The sequence below is a fragment of the Solea senegalensis genome, linkage group LG17 (genome assembly GCF_019176455.1).
Source record: "Solea senegalensis isolate Sse05_10M linkage group LG17, IFAPA_SoseM_1, whole genome shotgun sequence".
Classification (NCBI taxonomy): Eukaryota; Metazoa; Chordata; class Actinopteri; order Pleuronectiformes; family Soleidae; genus Solea; species Solea senegalensis.
Window position 1 is genome coordinate 5,499,192 of NC_058037.1, and position 18,178 is coordinate 5,517,369.

Consider the following 18,178-nt stretch of genomic DNA (forward strand, 5'->3'; position numbering starts at 1 on the left):
AGCATAAGATGAAGGAGGAGGAAAGCTATTAAGGGAGAAGCTTCACAAATATTCACGGCGCAGAGGGGAGAGGAGACCAGTTTATGCTCCTCAGCACATGCGCACTCGTCCTCTCCCTCCATCTCTCTCCGTGTGCATTCCCATTACTCTCCTCGGCTGCGGAGGATTATCTAATCTTTTTTTCCCCAAAACGGAGTGACAATCCTTTGTTTTTATAAGCAAACAAAAAGGGGCCTTGATTGTCACTGTAGTGTTTTGTGTGTACACACACACACACACACACACTCTCAAACAGGGTTGTACAGCAGCTGTCAAACAACTTTTAAAGTTCAAATATCTCATCCTGACAGACGGCGATACACATCTTACGAGCACTAAGTGTGCCTTCGCCTGTGTGTACGCGTTTGTGCAGTGTGTGCTCACAGGGAGGCAGTGGGAAGGAGATGCCTGCACACAACAACAGTAATCCTCACCACATGATTCACTCTGGAGACACACGCACTCGCACACTCAGGGCACAGCCGCACACACACGCATAAAAAAAAACAACAACAAAATAGTTCATAATAATAATGTTATAAAAAAAACCCACTACTTTTAAATCCATATATCAGTTAAACCGTGCAGAACCCAGGTGAAAGAAAACCACTTTAATGAGATATGGAGCAGCAAAGAAATATTTAATTCATCAGCTCTTTAGACATGTTAATAATCTTCCTCCCACACAGCTTCATTCAGTCCTTTCAATGGTGTGAGGCTGATGAAGTTGTGACTGTGCAGGTTTGGTAAAATGCAAATCAATCCCGAACTTAATTCACCATGCACTCTCAAGTGTGCCTCTCGAAATAGGGGGCAAATATGTGTACGCCTTTCAATTTTCTGTGCCTCTGTATAATTACACCATGCATTTTACATGCTGCTCTAAATGTCAACGTGTATTAGGTTAGAAGATATGAGTTGTTTTTTTTTTGCCATTTCTGGGCAAATTTAGCGAGCTAGAAAAAGCTACAAACAATCCTTCCCACTTCTGATATACAGCTACTGTAGATTAGCATTCATGTGTTCATATTCATGTGTTCATGTGGCTTGCTCCGAGGGAAGAAATCTCCCGTGGTATCTCGAGCCAGGTTTGAGAAATGGTGCGCAACGGTTTGAAGGACGACATCGCCTGCAGACAGACAAACTAAAAGAGGTCAGTCCACTCACGGGGATGACCGGATACTCCGTCGAACTCGACATTTATCAGGACATTTAAAAAAATTGCACAAGGGTTTTGTAGCGCTGGTCTGAAAACAGTAAGCGGTTTTGCGCGTCGGACATATTGAACGGGATTTACTCACGGATCAGGTAAATCCCCCGGAGCTTTATCAACATGTGACAGATACGAGTGCGACAAGCCTCTGCACATTAAATTTCAAGTATGATTTTGTAATGGACATCATATTCTTGCTGTATTCTAGGTCAGGGGCACCACAATGACTACATCATTCCCTCGCTGCTGGTGGAAATCACGGAAAGGCATTTCTCAACCGCGGCTCCGGCAGCAGCAGCTTACAGCCGCCTTAAAATGGATTATTCAAAGCCAAGCGGCGGCGTTTGACCCCAAGGATGCTGAAGTTGTGATAAGTGACAGCTTGGGATGATTTATGGGTGTAATACTCCCGCTTAATGGGTAGTTACACACACGGGTCACTGTGTGCGCAAACAAATACGCACACATGCGCACACAACAATTTGCACATCATAAATACCTGTGCATAGCCTTAACCGCTCTGAAGTGAAGATAAGATCCATGCATGACTTAAGGTCGAGATGCTAATAGGCCCCTTTTCAGCTTTCTGCAGCATTTTGTCCAGTTGACCTCCTACACCACAGACTTAAACAGCTTTAGCTGGCGGCGACTTTGTGCCATTCTTTGCCGCTCTTCAAAATATTTAATTCTCCAAAAGACAGAGTGCACATTTGGTCTCTTTGTGCGTCCCAAAGGTGCTGCGTGAACGTGTGAGTGAATGGGTGAAGGGCAAAAACTGTTGAACAGTGAAGCAGCTTGGAGTGGTCATCAAGACAAGGAAAGTGCTTTCTAAAAACTGACCGTTTACCGGCTCCTTCTATTATTTCCAGGTCAAAGCCTGGAGGCAGATTTGCATATAAACGCAAAATTAAGTGGACTACCAACTGCATTCTGTGCATGTGTTATGCAGACTTTGAGAAATTCAATTGAGTGAAATATCATTTGGACTAACAGGTTTACATTGATTTAGTCTCTTTAACTCAATAATTATGATTACGTAAACATACCCACTGTTGAAACTAGAGCAACACCTTGGGGCGCACAGACTTGACCAGAGGCTCACTTAAAGGTCAAAAAGGGTAATTGAAGGGACGGGCAGGCTGTGACTTGGGGCAAAGGTGAAGGTTGGACATGTTCTATTAGAACAGGGGGTGATGAACAATTTTTCCTTTCAAGGATCATTTAAATTTTATAACATCTGTCTAGAGCCATACTAAATTATTGAACACATATCACACTAACCCCCTAATGGGATGGCTGGAGCTGCTTCTCTTTCAGCTGACTGCTGTCAATTGATACTGATGATGTTGTTGCTATACTTGCACTTGGTTTTGGCCAAAACAGCCGTCGGCCGTGTCGTGCATGGCTTGCAGAAACAGTCATTTGTCCCTCGCGTCGAGTATTTGTTTCGCAGAAAAACTGGAAATGTCTCATGATATTCAATATTTGTAATCCCAGCCTCTCTAGATCAGTTCTTGCAACAAACACCTTGAGCGAGTCCAGCAGCTCCACAGTGGCAACAAGGCTCTTTTAATGCAGATTTTTTTTCTGCATTAGGTTGCAGCTTTGTAGCTATTAGCCTACTCTCCACAAAGTTGCCCGCCTCCATCTTTTCTGGGTCACCTCTTTAACAGTGCATTTATGAATTGGATGTTCCCCTCACCCCTGCAGGATGACCATTCTTACCAACTTTTGTATTTAAAGTCAGTAACTATATATAATGCAGGTGAAAAGTAATACTTTCTGCAACTTCCAAAGACCAGGGGTATTTTCTCCTGGGACAATGTGTTGATAAAATTTTGATTTATGTTTTTGCCCTTGCGGAGTATTTCCCAGCTGGAGTGTACTTTCTGTTTCTGCATCTGCTATGGGTTGATAAAGACGGTACATCAGTAAGAATATCAAAATGTTTGTGCTTGGTGATGTTTTTTTTTATTTTTCCTTCAAATAAGTATAAATGTGCCTAAATATACAAAGATCATCTGATGAGCAGAGGATCTTTGTATTTCTACAGTGGGTGGGGTGAGTGAGAGGGTGTACGTGTGGCTAACACATTCACTTCTCGCCGTAACTGTAAAAAAAAACAGCATTACTGTATATATTGAGGTTAAAAAATGCACCGTTGGAAATAGTGTGGGAGAGAATCAGGCACTTTTCCTGCGGGCTTTCCTTTTATTTGGCTTCTCTAGGTATCAGGAAACTCGACTTGTGCTTTATACCAGGAGAACTTTGATCTGCCTCATTTGCGGCAACGTGTTCAACAAATGGAACAGGCTCATATTGCTGTAAAACTCCTCCATATCTGGTACACCGCGCCGTGCTCTCCCGTGTTTAATCCGGTGAGTATGCAAATGAAATGCAGCTTCAGTTCAGCTGTCGCACACCTTCAACGAACGCAGCCCTGTCCTTGAAACAACACTGCAATGGGAGATGGAGAAACAAACCAGTGAACCACAGCACCATCGGGGGGCAGCAAAGTCAAAGACAGTAAACGCCATCTTATTTGAGCTTTTAGGACATGAGAAGGCTGGAAACTGAAGTAAGGGGTCGGAAGACAGGAGGCGAGCGACATGAGGAAAAGGCAAAATAAGAGACGTGTCAAGAAATATATATATCTATATATAGATATATATATTTATTTTATTTTTTATTTTTTTATCATAAAATCAGATAAAAATCAGTGAGTCCCTCTGGTAACTCTCGTCCTGCTGCCAGAAGAGCTTTGGAGACTTGTCAATTTCTCAGATGGCCAAACACAGAAGGCTTGATTTCTTTTTGATTTTCCTATGTGTTCTCTGTCTTTCTCTGTCTTGCTGTGGAGAGTCTGTGTGTGTGTGTGTGCAAAAACATGCATCTAAAAGAAGACTGATATGAGACACGACTCAAAACGGAGGGGACGATGGATGCAGCACTTTTCTATATGCTTTCCTCTCTTCTCTTCAGCTCAATGTGCTACCGTGAGAGTCAGGGTTTACATAACCCAGCGCAGCTCCTAAGCACACATTTAATTACAAATGGGGATTAGGGAGCAACAGCATAATGTTCCAAGCAGCGGGGAAAAAAAAAACAAAAAACAGAAACAAACATCTTTTATAAAGGGCAGGAGGATGAGTTTCTTCTCGCGGGTAAACAATGTCAGACAAATCTCAGTCTCTCCGGCAATCTTCAACAATTCAGTCAACAGTTACAGTTTTCTCCGTCTTCACTCCAACCTCAGCCCTTCCTTGTTCCTTTCATTTCCAGGCACTGTATAAATCTTTGGAGCCGAGTTGCGTCAGACACCACTGCCACAGTGTGCCACTCAGGAGGACTGTCAACTCACAATGAGTCTGTTTCCTGGCACCGCAGACAGGAAACACCATCTTTAATGGCAGGCAACTCCAAGTCTCCCCAGCAGGAGACAAGAGGAGAGGACATTTCACTCTGTATTTGCTCTGTATGCGTTCAGGGAAATAACCTCGGCTGGTGTCCTCGAGAAATTAAAATTCATTGGACATGACCTCCAATCACTTATAGGACAACTTTTCTGCAAAACTATCATCTCGGTAAATGGAAAGAGAAAATATGAGGACAGTGAATCAATTGCTGTGAGGGGAGATAATAAGGGGAAAAAAAAAAAAAAACTTCCAATGACCCAATGCAGAATTGGCTGTGGGGGAAAAAAAGGTAAGATACAAAACTCATTATTCTGCAGAATTCAATGATTGTTCAACAGCAACTGGAGCAAAGCTGAGATGTGAAGTGAATAGAGGCCTGTTTTCTTCATTGTTAACTAAGAGATGCTCTTTTTTTTTTTTTTCAAACGCAGGCCCAGGCATTATCTACAAATAGCACAGCACACTTCATCTTCAAATGAAAGAAGATTTATTTAGCATGCTACCTTAGGCTGCGAAAGAGCTCCAACACAGGAACGCTACAAAGGCGAGTGGGATCCAGATCTGAGAATACGACACAATTATTATAATACCACTCTTATTAATGGGTGCAGCTAAAATTAGCTTCACTGAGGACGACATGTTTTTGGTCACTTTTGTCCGCCTGTCTGTGAGCAGCATAATTCAAAGGGCTGTGCGTAGAAGAAAACGAAGAAGAAATGATTTGATTTTGGTGACGATCTGGACGCAAATGTGTTTTAAAAAAACAAACAATTGTTTACCTTGTAAAACAGGGGAGTGTATGTATTGACAGTGAGGAAAACGACATTATTACATCTATAATGTCACTGTCATTATTGTCATCATCTAATAGTGACTTCTTCTTTCTCCTCCTCTCCTCTCTTCCTCATTTCTTGCCCACACAACATTTAGCCTTAGATATAAACTGAATAAAACAACATTTTAAATGTTTTATTTATTTCCCTGCACGGACGGAATATTCTAACAATCTCTGTTGTGTTTAAGGCTTGAATTTGACTGCTTGAGAGGGAACAATGTTCTATTCAAACGCGAGACGGAATCCACAGGAAGGATCAGACGTGTGACAAGCAGTTTTCTTCTACCGCGGTTCGGCATGCGCAGAAAAAGCGCACGTCGGAGCACTTTGACACATTCACTCTAAACTTAGACAAACAGTTCCTTGCGTCGCTGTGACTGCTGACTCCTTTCAAGGCATAAAGATTTAAAAATATATATATATATATATATATTTTTTTTTTTTTTTGCCCTATAAAGAAACACGCACATTCATAGTTCCTCTTGATATATGGCGACATGTTGTTGTGTGTGTGTTTTTTTTCCTGGGAGGTATGTGCTTGTCAATCATCGCGCGAGCTTGTTAGCTGCGACCCAGAGGAGAAAAGACTATTTCCACTGTTGAGACAGGAAAACAAATAAATACGTGATTTATCTTGTGGCGCACAGGCAGGTTGAATAAATATAATATGAGGCACACTCTGGTCACTCACAGACACATTATTACCATTCTTGAGCCAGAGTGGTATGGCAACATCAGACCGAATGTGCAACTGCAGGTGTAGCCGCTGCTGATGCTTCAAATCTACCACCTGCAGTGCACCACAGAGGCATCATGTGCTAAATGATGCGAATCAGTTACCACATCCTGCGCCAGTGAGCCTTCGCTGTCAGCCTGCATGTGTGTCAAAATGGCAGGGTATAAAACGCAACGCATATAAATCAAAGAGTTCGACATGATTTATTCAAGTCGTTCTATTCGATCTACTTAGAAACAGGGATGCATTTGTCTGTAAAGTGATAATGACTTTGAAGTCTACAGATTAACAAGGTTAATAGTGGTGGGGTGTTTTTTTTCTTCCTCTCAAGCCAATTTATTGCCCTGATCTGTCTCTGTTCTTCATTTGCTGCCAGTTTCTATAACACTCCCTTTCTTTGTATTTTTTAACCTTGCTCTCTTTTCTCCATTTTCCTTCGCCTCCATTTTACACCCTTCCCCCATTTGTCCCATGTATGTATGTGCGCACTGGCCTGTAAGTCAGGGCAGACCTTGAAGTGTCATTTTCTCTGTATGCTGAGATAAATGTCCCGGCAAAGGTGCTTATCACCCGTTTACGCAGAGACGTGGGACTGGGAAAAGGGGAAGAGGGCAAGAGAAAGGCGTCGGTGAAATCTGAGTGAGAGTACAGTGGGGATGGGAAGGAAGGGAAGGATGATTCTGAGGAAATGCACAACATGTCCTTAATGTTATGAACTTCCATTTAAAAGACAGAGTTGGCAGTGTTTTCTACAAATTAAGTAGAGGAAGTTTGATGGAAATAATTTGCACGAAAAAAAAAAAAAAACTATGGGCAGCATAAAATGACTCGCACACTTCTCAAATCTTCCTCACCCCACACCCTCTGGGTGAATATAAGAGTGGAAAAAATGATCTGCAAGGTTCCTGTTCATCTCATTCTATTGCACTCAGTGGTAATGGCTTTCTCCAAATGCCAACAGCTTAGCTGAGAATAAAGTGCTGGAAGGTGGTGAGTGGCTGTGCATACTCACAACTGTCATCCTTGAAGTGATGCATTTCTATTCAAAACAAAATTGTCCATCATGAGATAAAAGTCTCACATGACACAAATCAACTCAGCCCGTCAAAGAGAGATATGACCTTGGGGATGGAGCTCCAAACAGTCTTTAATTCTTGAAATGTTAAAAGCAGGATTGGCTCTCGAGCTCACTCCTTTGTGTTTTTGTTTGACTTGTTTTGGGTCAAAAAAATGGATATTACATGTTAAATGTCAGGCATTTCACTTCAGGATAATTAAAGCGGATTCAAAAACAGTAAACATAAAAACACACAGTTTTCAAGGATAACCAGTCAAGAAGAAAAACTTATAAAGGCTGTGCAGTGTCTGGGGAATTTGAAAATATGACAAAAGCATACTTACTAAAATAGGAGATTTTTTTCAAATTTGACACATAACAAGAGATGCAGGTTTGGAAAATGTATTGTTCATGTCTTGAGGCCTTTAACAATGACAAACAAAGTTAAAACAACAAAAGAGCACACACACCCAGAAAAATAAAAACAATATGACAGATAAGAGCAAATTTAAGAGAAGAAAAAGAGCCAGTGTCAACCATTTCCAAAAGCTTTCAATAAAAATAAACGTCTGAAAAGGACATTTAAAAGGGTGAGTGAAGTGGCGAGCGAAAGAAGAATATGTCTATCTAAGTTTGTTGGGCAGAAACTTCCAGGTTCTATAGTGGACTCTAGTAGCAAAAGCCTGGTCAACCTTCATCATCAGCTGTGACCTGTGAGTAACCAGCAGTCACCCATCCATGGATCTCAGTGGTCAAGACGGCACATACCATGTCAATAAATGGGAGATGTATTTAAGAGTGAGGCCATTTAAAGCTTGCAATCAAATTTTAAAATCAATACCAAATCTAAAAAGGGAGTCAGTGCAGGGAGAGCACACGGGGGATAAGACAATAAGACGTGCAGTAGTATTTTTTGCCAAATGGTGAAGAGATGTCAAGCAGATACTAGAGCGCATCATAATCAAAGTGTTTATAATCAAATTATTTTTTTATTTTTGTAAAATCACAATTTAACAACATTATTTTAGAGATCATCAAGCTATAAACATCCAGACGGACAAACATCAAATGTTAGTGTCCGTTATTACCCCAGTATCTCACAGCCTGCTTTTTATTATACAACAGAGCAGGAAGATTAGCACCAACAAAGCCGGTGGAATTAGAGCGACTCAGCAGGATGATCTCAGACAGGAGACCTAAGATGGAACCCATGAAATGTCCAGCAGTGATCTGCTTCCGTCAACTTAACCACGGCCTTTATGATGAAGGACAAAAACCTACACACCAGACTTTCATTCACATTTCAACAAAAGACAGACATTTATCAGCGGGAAAAAGGAAAAGATAAAAACAAAAGTCCAGTGCATGACAGCTAGTGTGAGTAATGCAGCATCTACAATGGTGAGCTTAGAGGTGCATTCAAGGAACATACCCAAATACAGTCCACCAAAAAAGATAATCATGAGGTAAAATTACCTCTTTTTTTTAAAGTTTTTTTTATTTTATTGTAATAATCGCTCAAGCTACACGAGGTACACCCCTGGACAGGTCGACTATGGTCAATTTAGAGTGCCTGATCTGCCTGATCCCCAAATGCACATGTAACCAGGGAACCAGAGGACTCAGAGAAAACCTGCGCACACACGGAACATGCAAACACGAAAGGCCAGGTCTTCTTGCTGCAAAAACAAGAATGCTAACCACTACACTAACCGCGTGGCCCATATTGTAATTGCCAATGCAGATCGTCTTGATTATCTTTGATTATGACATTGACTGACATTTCTTTAATTTCTGATTAGTGGGGGTATGAACTAATCAGGCAATCAATCTTCTTGTTTTTCTATTGACCTTTAAAAATCCACGATTGGTTGAACTGTAATGCAAACTGTGTCAAATCTTAAAATCAGAGTTAGAGTAACATACTGTAATATCTATATATGTAATATATAATAAAATCTAAGTACTGCAGATTCCTTCCGGTTGTTTTCATGTGAACATGTATAGTGAAGTATATCAATTGTTATTATTACATGTATTTAATTTAGACTGTGAAGAAAATATGATGGGTTTGCTTCTGGCATGACCTAATCAGATACATATAAAAAAAGTATATTATTATGTGCAAAGATTTGGTTTGACTTGTGTGGCAGTAATTGGTACCTGACATTAAATGAGTATTCATACAAAGGCAACCTGGAAATTATAGAGCTCAAGGATTACAGGGGACTTTTAAAGGGATCAAGGTTTTTAGACAAGCATTTAAATTATGCCACTCTAACACTGTTGGAACTCGTATTTACCATATTCAAGGAAGTCAGAGCAGCAGCATACTAATGTGTTTGGAAAAGGCTTTTAAAAATGATTAATAGTTTTTCAACGTGGGTGCAGTGGGAGAAGTCTGGAGCAATATTTCAGCCATTGTTCTCATAATGCCCCTGTACTTTCTGATCATATTAGGAATAGACTTATCATTGTAGCTCACTTAGCAATAAATATGGCAGCCAAATTAAAAGTCAACCATAAACTTTTATGTGACTGAGAGACAGGAGCATAGACGGACGACTGGTCACACCCTGTTGAGATGCATCATCACCATGTGCTAAACTTCAGGGATCAGCAGTACCATAAAAAATAAATCTATTTAAAAAACAAAAAAAAAAGATATATATATATATATGTATATATGTACATATATATATATATATATATATATATATATATATATATATATATATATATATATATATATACACATATATATATATATACATATAGATACATCTCATTAAGTGTATCCTCTTTCAAATTTATGATTTCAATTATTTTGTTATTTGCAGTGGGAGATAAAGTGCATGCCACAAAGGATAATTAGAAATCATCTTCAAAATAAAGCATTTTATTATCAAAGAAACATCTTCTCAGTCCCCAGCCACAAATCCAAAGCATTAAATCTTTATACTCGGGGTTACAGGATTAAATGTAGGAAGGTGACAGGTGTTTGTGTCATTCAATCTCTCTCTTGCAATTACTACCTATGATTAAACTGTGAGTTGTGTGGAAGCCTATTATTTCACTGCCACTATCAATGAACATTGAGCAAGGTAATTGCATGGTGTGCGCGTGTGCATTTTGCTGTTTCTGTCCATATGAGAACTATTCTTTAAGAAGAGTAATGACGCACACTCAAAACACCGCAATTTCTTTCATCCGAAATGCTTGTAATTGACGATATCAATGAGACTAAATTGAATGAAATAAATGAAAATCAAACAATGTGTCAATGAGTGGCAGTCTAAACCAGTGCTTTCCACACTGACCCACTTTTTATAGATGAGAAACTATCCAAACTCACAATGTAAAACTTTGACAAAAGCTCATTTCTGCACAGATTATTCGTCAACACGACTTCTTTTTCATGCACGTTGCTATTGAATTAATCTCATGCAAAAGCTGGTGAAAATATAGCACATTTATTTGGCAATATCCCACAACAGATGTGCGGGTCGCAACCCAGTCTCTGGGAATAACTGCTCTAAACTGTGTGTCACCTCCAGCACAAACACAAACAACAAAGAAGCCAGCACTATAATGAGTGATGTCACCACTGATCTGCGTTGAAAACACACTCCCGCCATCAGCTCAGGCCCGGAGCCATCGCTATTCCCCGCTTCTGACAGTAGTGAAAACACAGGCACTTACTGTATGTGGGCGGTGGCATCTTGTCAGGGAAAATGCAATATGCATTAGACACAATCCAATCTGTCTCCAGTGGATTGGTATGCGTGTGTGTGTGTGTGTGAATGGAGTGGAAAGACAGAAAGACGAGAGTCTCGGTGGGATCTCTCGGCGCTGGGCTGGCACGCCGTCAGACAAACACACTTCATTACGGGCCTATTTACCTGATTAACGGGGCTACTTTATCAACGGCGCAGGCACTCTGCAACAAACAACTGTCAGCACCACCCCGACTTCCTAAAAGCTTGCCCTTCCACGCCCACTCAAATAAACCCGCACATAGTTTACTAAACACAAAGCATTGCTGGCCGTCTGACTCCTCTAACTCACTCACGAGCCGGCTGAATAGAGACAGCACGCCTGATTCCAAGTCTCTTGGCAGAAATCCTAAGTGACACCAAATTCGCTTTCCTGTAGCCTTGAATTAATGTCACCTCTTACGAGTCAAATACAACCTGAGTAATCTGCTGTACTCTACACTTTTTTTCTCTCCTTTTGGGGAATAACGTTTTCACAACCTTTTGATGTAATGGAATGTCACAATCAAAAAAGAAAGAGAGCCTCGAGCTGCCTCGCCAAAGACGAGCGAGAGGACAAAGCCCACATCGAAACATTATTATTACAGCGGCGTAATGATTTCCCTTCCTCTTTGCCTTTTGTGGATCTGACTACAGGCTATTTGAGAGGAAAATCATTTCTCAGCATCAATTTTTAAAGGACTACACTGAACTACAACTATGCTCCTGAATCAGCCCAATTAGACACATGCAGAGAAGTGCTGGGTAACACACAAAAAAACCTTTTCACACTTAACAAAACAACAGAAAACAGGTTACAAAACGTCTCCATTTGCAACGATTCCATCGGCACGAGTGTGCATCCACCCATTGCCTACCGCTTTATCCTCAATCAACATATAGTGACGTACAAGGTACAACCATTCACTCACTCACACCTGCAAGCAGTTTAAAGTGCTCAATTATCCGGTGCATCTTTATGGGAGGAAACAGGAGAAACCCACGGACACAAACAGGGAGAACGTGCAAAGCGCCGCGGCGCGAAACAGGCAACCTTCCTCTTGCGGTGATGCACCGGTGCCAGCCGAGTGAACAGCTTCTCTTTTCTCTTCACCATGCGTGCCTGTTGGGGCCGCACCAAGCCAGGCTGCCCCCGTTTGAATGCAGATCACTGACAGATGGGTCTTTGGCAAGGCTATGCCTTCAGTCATGACCCAGACAAGAGGGGTCTATCAGGGCCAGGGCCCCGCTATCACACTCCTGCATGGTGCTGTGACACTGCCTGACTGGTGGGAACACACACACACACACACACACACACACACACACACACACACGCACCAGCATTGGTGGTCATAATAAAAGGCATTCCTAATCATGTGGATGGATGCAGACATAAACAGAGCACAGACACCGAGCCATGCGGTGGCAGAGAATGATAATATTTGTTGCTTTTCATACGTCAGATTCAGTATGTGATGATATTCATAACACACACACACACACACACACACACGCACACACAGTGGCTGGCTACCATGCTGACACGACATCTGTTTGTGTGTGTCCACGGTACACCTCTGATCACAGGTGCTGTCGTGTCTCACGGGCTGGGTTAAAGAAGGCACGCCAAATGGAGTGAGAGTGTGTGTGTGTGTGTGGGAAAGAGGAGGGGTGGAAGAAAAAATAAGGTACAAAAATAAAAGAGAAAGAAGATATAATGACATCTGTTTAACAAACTAGTGCAGCAAACTGAGGACAGTCTCTTGGTTATCACCCGGTGCGATCTTTGATTTCATCACACAAGCCAGAATATCTGTCAGTGGGTTTTTTGTTTTTCCGGTAAACAGAGTAGAAAATCACTCGCTTTTTTTTACCTCCCTGTGGAGGACAGGAAATCACACAGAGCAGTGTGCTGTGGTTAATACAAATATGACGAAATTATCCGGAGACATTTCTGGAGATTCCATTATTTGAGTTCCAAAAATATCAGCAGTGCAAAATGTGCTGAGACGATTTCCACGTGTTTTTTTTTAACAGTATTTCAACAGTAGTACATCTGTAGTAGTACATCTATACCACATTTACTAATGTAGGACCAGGTGAACGCTGCAGTGTATGAGTTTTGGTGACTTTTGTATACTATCAGACCTGAGGGCGGGACCATTTGTGTGCACAAGGGGCGGGGCAAAAAACATTTCATAATTTGAACCTGCATGCACCGCAGTCACGGATACTTTACTAGCACAGTGTTGCTATTGCCTCCTTTTGTCTTGGCATCAAACGAATCACTTCCTGTGTGCAGCGTAGACACTGGGCAGCACAGGATCTAAAAGTTAGTTAGACGCTAGTAGAATTTTAACATAGAACAAAGTAGGAAATACCTGTTGTGCAAATAGAATGAATTCTTTATTTAGCAAAAATAATAAGCATTAAGGATCCTGTCACGGCACTGTTCCTCTGGGCTGAAAATATTTGTTAGAAGGATGTACTTGGAGGCAATTGTCAATTCAATTTACAAATTATATTAAAGACCAATTCCTTTTCTACAGCAAGATGAAATACTGACTCTCTTATCACCCATCGGTGTTTGTAGTGGGAAATGAATGTGAAATCTTTAAGGCAAATGCACCATTTACATTTAAAAGCATACATATTAAAGGTCTGCTTCAAACCCTGCGAGGTGCCAATCACTCAACAGTTTCCACTGTCTTTATTTATTAAAATGTTAAATTTTTTCTCAGAATGACGGTCACAGTTCACACATTTCACGAACAGACGCAGTAGAAATAAAACCGGTTCTTTTTATGCACATAGAGATGGTGGTTCACAGTGACATGACAGCAATTGGTTTAGTCAAGAAGGATTTTACCTTCTTTTAAATTGTAAAAGTGCTCACAAAATATTAAAAGAGAGAAGCTATTGTACATGTTATGTATATTGAGTTCGGTTCTGCCTACGAAAGAGGTCTTTGCCTTTAGAACTTTAGATACAAAAGCCAATAGTGTCTCCCAGGGAAATTCTGTCAGAATTAAACAATATCGCCCAAACAAAATGTTTTGAATAAAGACACACAAAGGAGCTTATTTACATTCCTGCAGAAATTTACCAGCAAAAGCCAATCATTATGATGTAAATGTATAACCTTTGTCGCAGTCGACGGGGGAGCACAGATCTCTGTCATCTCAACCGCTGTCTCATCAAGCACGAATCTCTGTTGTACCGTCTACAGTCATGTGTGAATACATTTCAGACACTGTTTGATATCGTCACCGGGGGGGAACTGCAGGGGCCGCATAAAAGTAAAGAGCAGAGGGAATAGCGTATAACCTCATCCACCAGCACGACTGACACAGTTCAGTGTGTTCCTCTGTGTTCCACAATGATTTGGAAATGAAGAAAACACCGAGTCATTTCCAAGCCAACATTTCAAATCAAAGCGATTTCATCATCTTGGGGACCGCCGCTTTCTGTGACGGCAATTATTCGATTCGGATAATGCAGCTGTAGATAATGACGTCCCGGTGTTATCAGACTGGGATCTCCCCCATGTGCCGCAGCTTGGGATCAAACAGTGGAGCAGCATGTAGCCCAAAATCGCTCTGACAGCAGAAGGAAAGGATGGATCGTTCCCAGATAGGTGAGCTCTCATTCACAAGAAACGGTGACCGCAGAGAAAGTGATGCGAGTGTTTACACGACTCGAAGAGGTAGCTACAAACCACAGCTCTCAGTTTTGTTCTCGGCCATGCTGCAAACCCTTTCTATTTTGTCGTACGCTGCAGGTAGTCACTAGGAAAATGAGATTGCTGACACAAGCATCCTCAGATGAGGTTCCTCCACAGGGTGGTTGGCTTCGCTGTGCGTGAGAAAGTGAGCAGTTCAGCAAACTGTGAGGGCTTCGGCGGGTTTTGAACCGCTGTGCTTTTACACTAACGGGAGCTCTGTTTGAAGTAAGTCGGGCTGTTCAGGCCTGAGATGGAGGAAGTTGAAAAGAAAATCCAACCATGCTGACCACGACCATTATAACTAACGAGAAAGGCAGGAGAACAGTTGAAGGATGGAGGCGCAAAGGACACTTTTATCTACAGAAGGCGAGACGGAAACAATAAATGCCGAGAGGAAAAGGGGGAACTTTTTTCTTCTGCACAACTCTATGATTAAACTTAACATCTCAACTTAACATTTCTAATACTAGAATATTTGAAATGTACATTGCATTAAGCAGAAGTTGTTGATTGAACACATAAAAGTGTATTTATTTAAACTTAAAATGTTTAAAATGGAAAGCCAGAGGTGCTTTTAACCAAGGCTCTCGTGGGGTTGCATCTGTGATTACTTAGCAACCTAACCTTGGAGCTGCTGGGGTGACTGAAGTTGCTGCAGTTGCACTGAACTCATTTTTACATTACAAAAACACTGTTGCTGTTAGATACCTACATCTTTGCCCCAAATATCAAAAACACCCTGACGGCTCTTGCTGTCTTCCAAAAAGTGAAGATATTTTCCTCTTAGTGCGATGTGGACACAGAAAAACAGGAGCTTTGCAACAGCAGTGCAACGTGACTGCATCCCTCTCATTTGTGTGCGTGTCTGATGTGCGTCTCCATTGAAAATAATGTATTCGTACATGCAAAAGACACCGTACGCCTCACTCTTGCATAAGATTGAAACTCAGCTCAGTCAAACTAACGAAAGGCAAACACAACACAACTCATCAGTATCATTTTCTAAAAAGTTTAGAACTCTCCTCTGGACGCTGAAGAGTAAAAGTATATTGTTTTTAAATTGGTGGGCTGCCCCTTCACAAAGAAAGTTCATTGTATGTTCATAAAATATCTGAATACAAACAGCAGGAACGGTTGATACCAAGCTTCAGGTTGTAGCAACAAAACATACCTCCAAACACATAAACTGACAACAGTGGGATTCACCACTGAGTCTCTTCATCTGAAGTGCAAATCAATTGCAAAGTTCTGTTCTACAGCTGCAGAACTGGAGGGATGACCCAGAATCCCTTGGGTTAGCCCTAAGCAACAGCACTGGCTGAATGCAGAGATACAGAACGGGAAGTGTAAGGACTGCAGGAAGAGTTAATGACATGTTTTCATTCTGTGGGTGGAAGGCCAGTGAGACAGACGGGCTCTGTTGGAGTGTTTCCTTGCCCGTGCACCTTTTGCTCTTCACTGTTTCCATTTTATTCCCTTTTGTGCAGATACAGCATCACATGACTGCAACATAAATAGATACAACAGTCGACGCTTAAGACAAGGTTAATGCCATCAGACAGCCCCAACTCCGAAACTCAGCTCTCACTGGAAATGTCTCTTTCACAAAAGGGCAGAACATGCACTCGGCATTCGTGTTCACGTAACGTTTATTTTTTATTATTTGTCAGTGTGCCTTTCGAAAATGTGCTTTTGATTTGTTTTTGTGTTCAGATTTTAAAGGTCCAGTACTTAACGTAAGTGGCATCTAAGGTGTGATACTGCAGATTTGAACAGAAGACAAGTGTGTCAGGAAACTGCTGTGGAGAAAGGGTGTTGTTCTTTCCACTTAAAACACTCTTGATTAAGTATTTATAATATAGTCATATTCTAAGGCTTTATAAACCAACGGATTATTATTTTAAAGTGATACACATGCATAGCATATTGAATTTCTGCCATTAAACCCTCTTAAATGTTACACTCTGGACCTTTAATTCATAGTGTGGACAACCTATTAGGAGCACGGTAACGGGCTCCCCCTAAGTCTCTATGTAATATTTTATATAATAGGCCCTTTTCAACATAAGAGACAATCGATCCTTGTTCTCATTTGGCTTTCTTTCATTATGAACAATTCCTTATCATGTAGCCACCCTACACGGCCACCCATTATTCCTCCAGCAAGCACTGGCCTTAGGATATAACCTGATGCCCGTGTGAGAACCCCTGTAAACCTCTGCAAAACAGTCCAAAAAAAGTCAAAACCAATCTGAACAATAGTGAGTGAACTCTCACAGGAAGTGTGTACCCATCGCCGGTGTCTTAAAAAAAACTCAATGCGTCCAATCTCTTAAAATTCCTGACAAAGAGAGCCCATTTCACCACGAGAAGGAAGTTTGATTTCACATCAGAATCTTCCCCAACGAGACTGGGGAGTAGAAAAGTGTGCCTCAAGTGTCCCAAGTCACACCTCGACCTCTGTGCTGAAACAGAGCATTGTCCACTTGCTGCTAAAAGTAACAGCAGGCAGGCAGCGGCTACGTCACTGCTACTTTACACTCATATTTTGGAGAGCATAAAAGCGATCCCAGCGTTGTAAGACCATTTTTTATTGAAGTCTTGTCCTCTAAATAAACAGTAATGCAGCACTGCTTCACAGTGACTAACACAGCAAAGCAGCTGTAGCCTCTGAAGTAAGTTCTATAACAAGCACCCACGAAGACACAATCATCAATATAAGCACTAAAAAACACAAGCAGCTCATTTAGGAAAAGGACCATCGAGAGTCTTACCTCTCTGACAGGTACTGTCCCAGAATCCAGTCCCGGTGCAGTCACAGATGAAGCGGTTCCAGCCTTCCTTGCACACTCCGCTGTTCTTGCAGGGATTGCTGTCGCACTGTTTCCCATTCACCTTGTTACAGGAAGGCTTGATGCCGGTCATGTTCTGGGACTGAGCGATCTGTCGGATGTCTTTGCTTCGGCCGTCAATGAACAGATCCCGCACGCAGCCCACGTAGCCGTAGTTGAGCATCGCGGTCCAGAGCTCAGTGGGGAGCACCAAACCCACCCGGCTGTCAGGCAGACCACCCAGATAAAGGTCGCCCTCCAGGTCCAGGATTTCATTTTCCCCGCTGGCTGTGAAAGGTGTCCGGCGGCTGTTAACTGAGATGATGCCTGGGGAGAGAAAAATTCATTAATAGATACCAGTAGGATACGACGCTAAGAAAATGCAGCGTACACGTCAACATGCCATATATTTTACTTGTATGCACATGCATAAATTTGATTTTTAAAGCTGTGTCGCGTAACTTTTACATGACCATTGTCATACGAGTTCCCACAATGTCAATTAAGCCTATCAGCGCCACATGACTCTCTTTGTTTTTCCCAGTATAGCAGTGTTTCGATCTTTTGTT

The 18,178-nt window shown here is 41.6% G+C and overlaps 1 protein-coding gene across 11 annotated transcripts in view; it reads right to left on the reverse strand.

Annotated features, from left to right (window-relative positions):
* LOC122784154 (neurexin-3b) overlaps positions 1-18,178 on the reverse strand; it is a 279,349-nt gene that overhangs the window by 176,009 nt on the left and 85,162 nt on the right. For all 11 annotated transcript variants that reach the window (XR_006362148.1, XR_006362147.1, XM_044049273.1 and 8 more), the window contains one exon: positions 17,553-17,936. Coding sequence is in view for 9 of the 11 variants with exons in the window: in XM_044049273.1 (XP_043905208.1) it covers positions 17,553-17,936 (384 nt within the window). In the remaining 2 variants the exon portion in view is untranslated. The remainder of the gene's footprint in view (positions 1-17,552; positions 17,937-18,178) is intronic.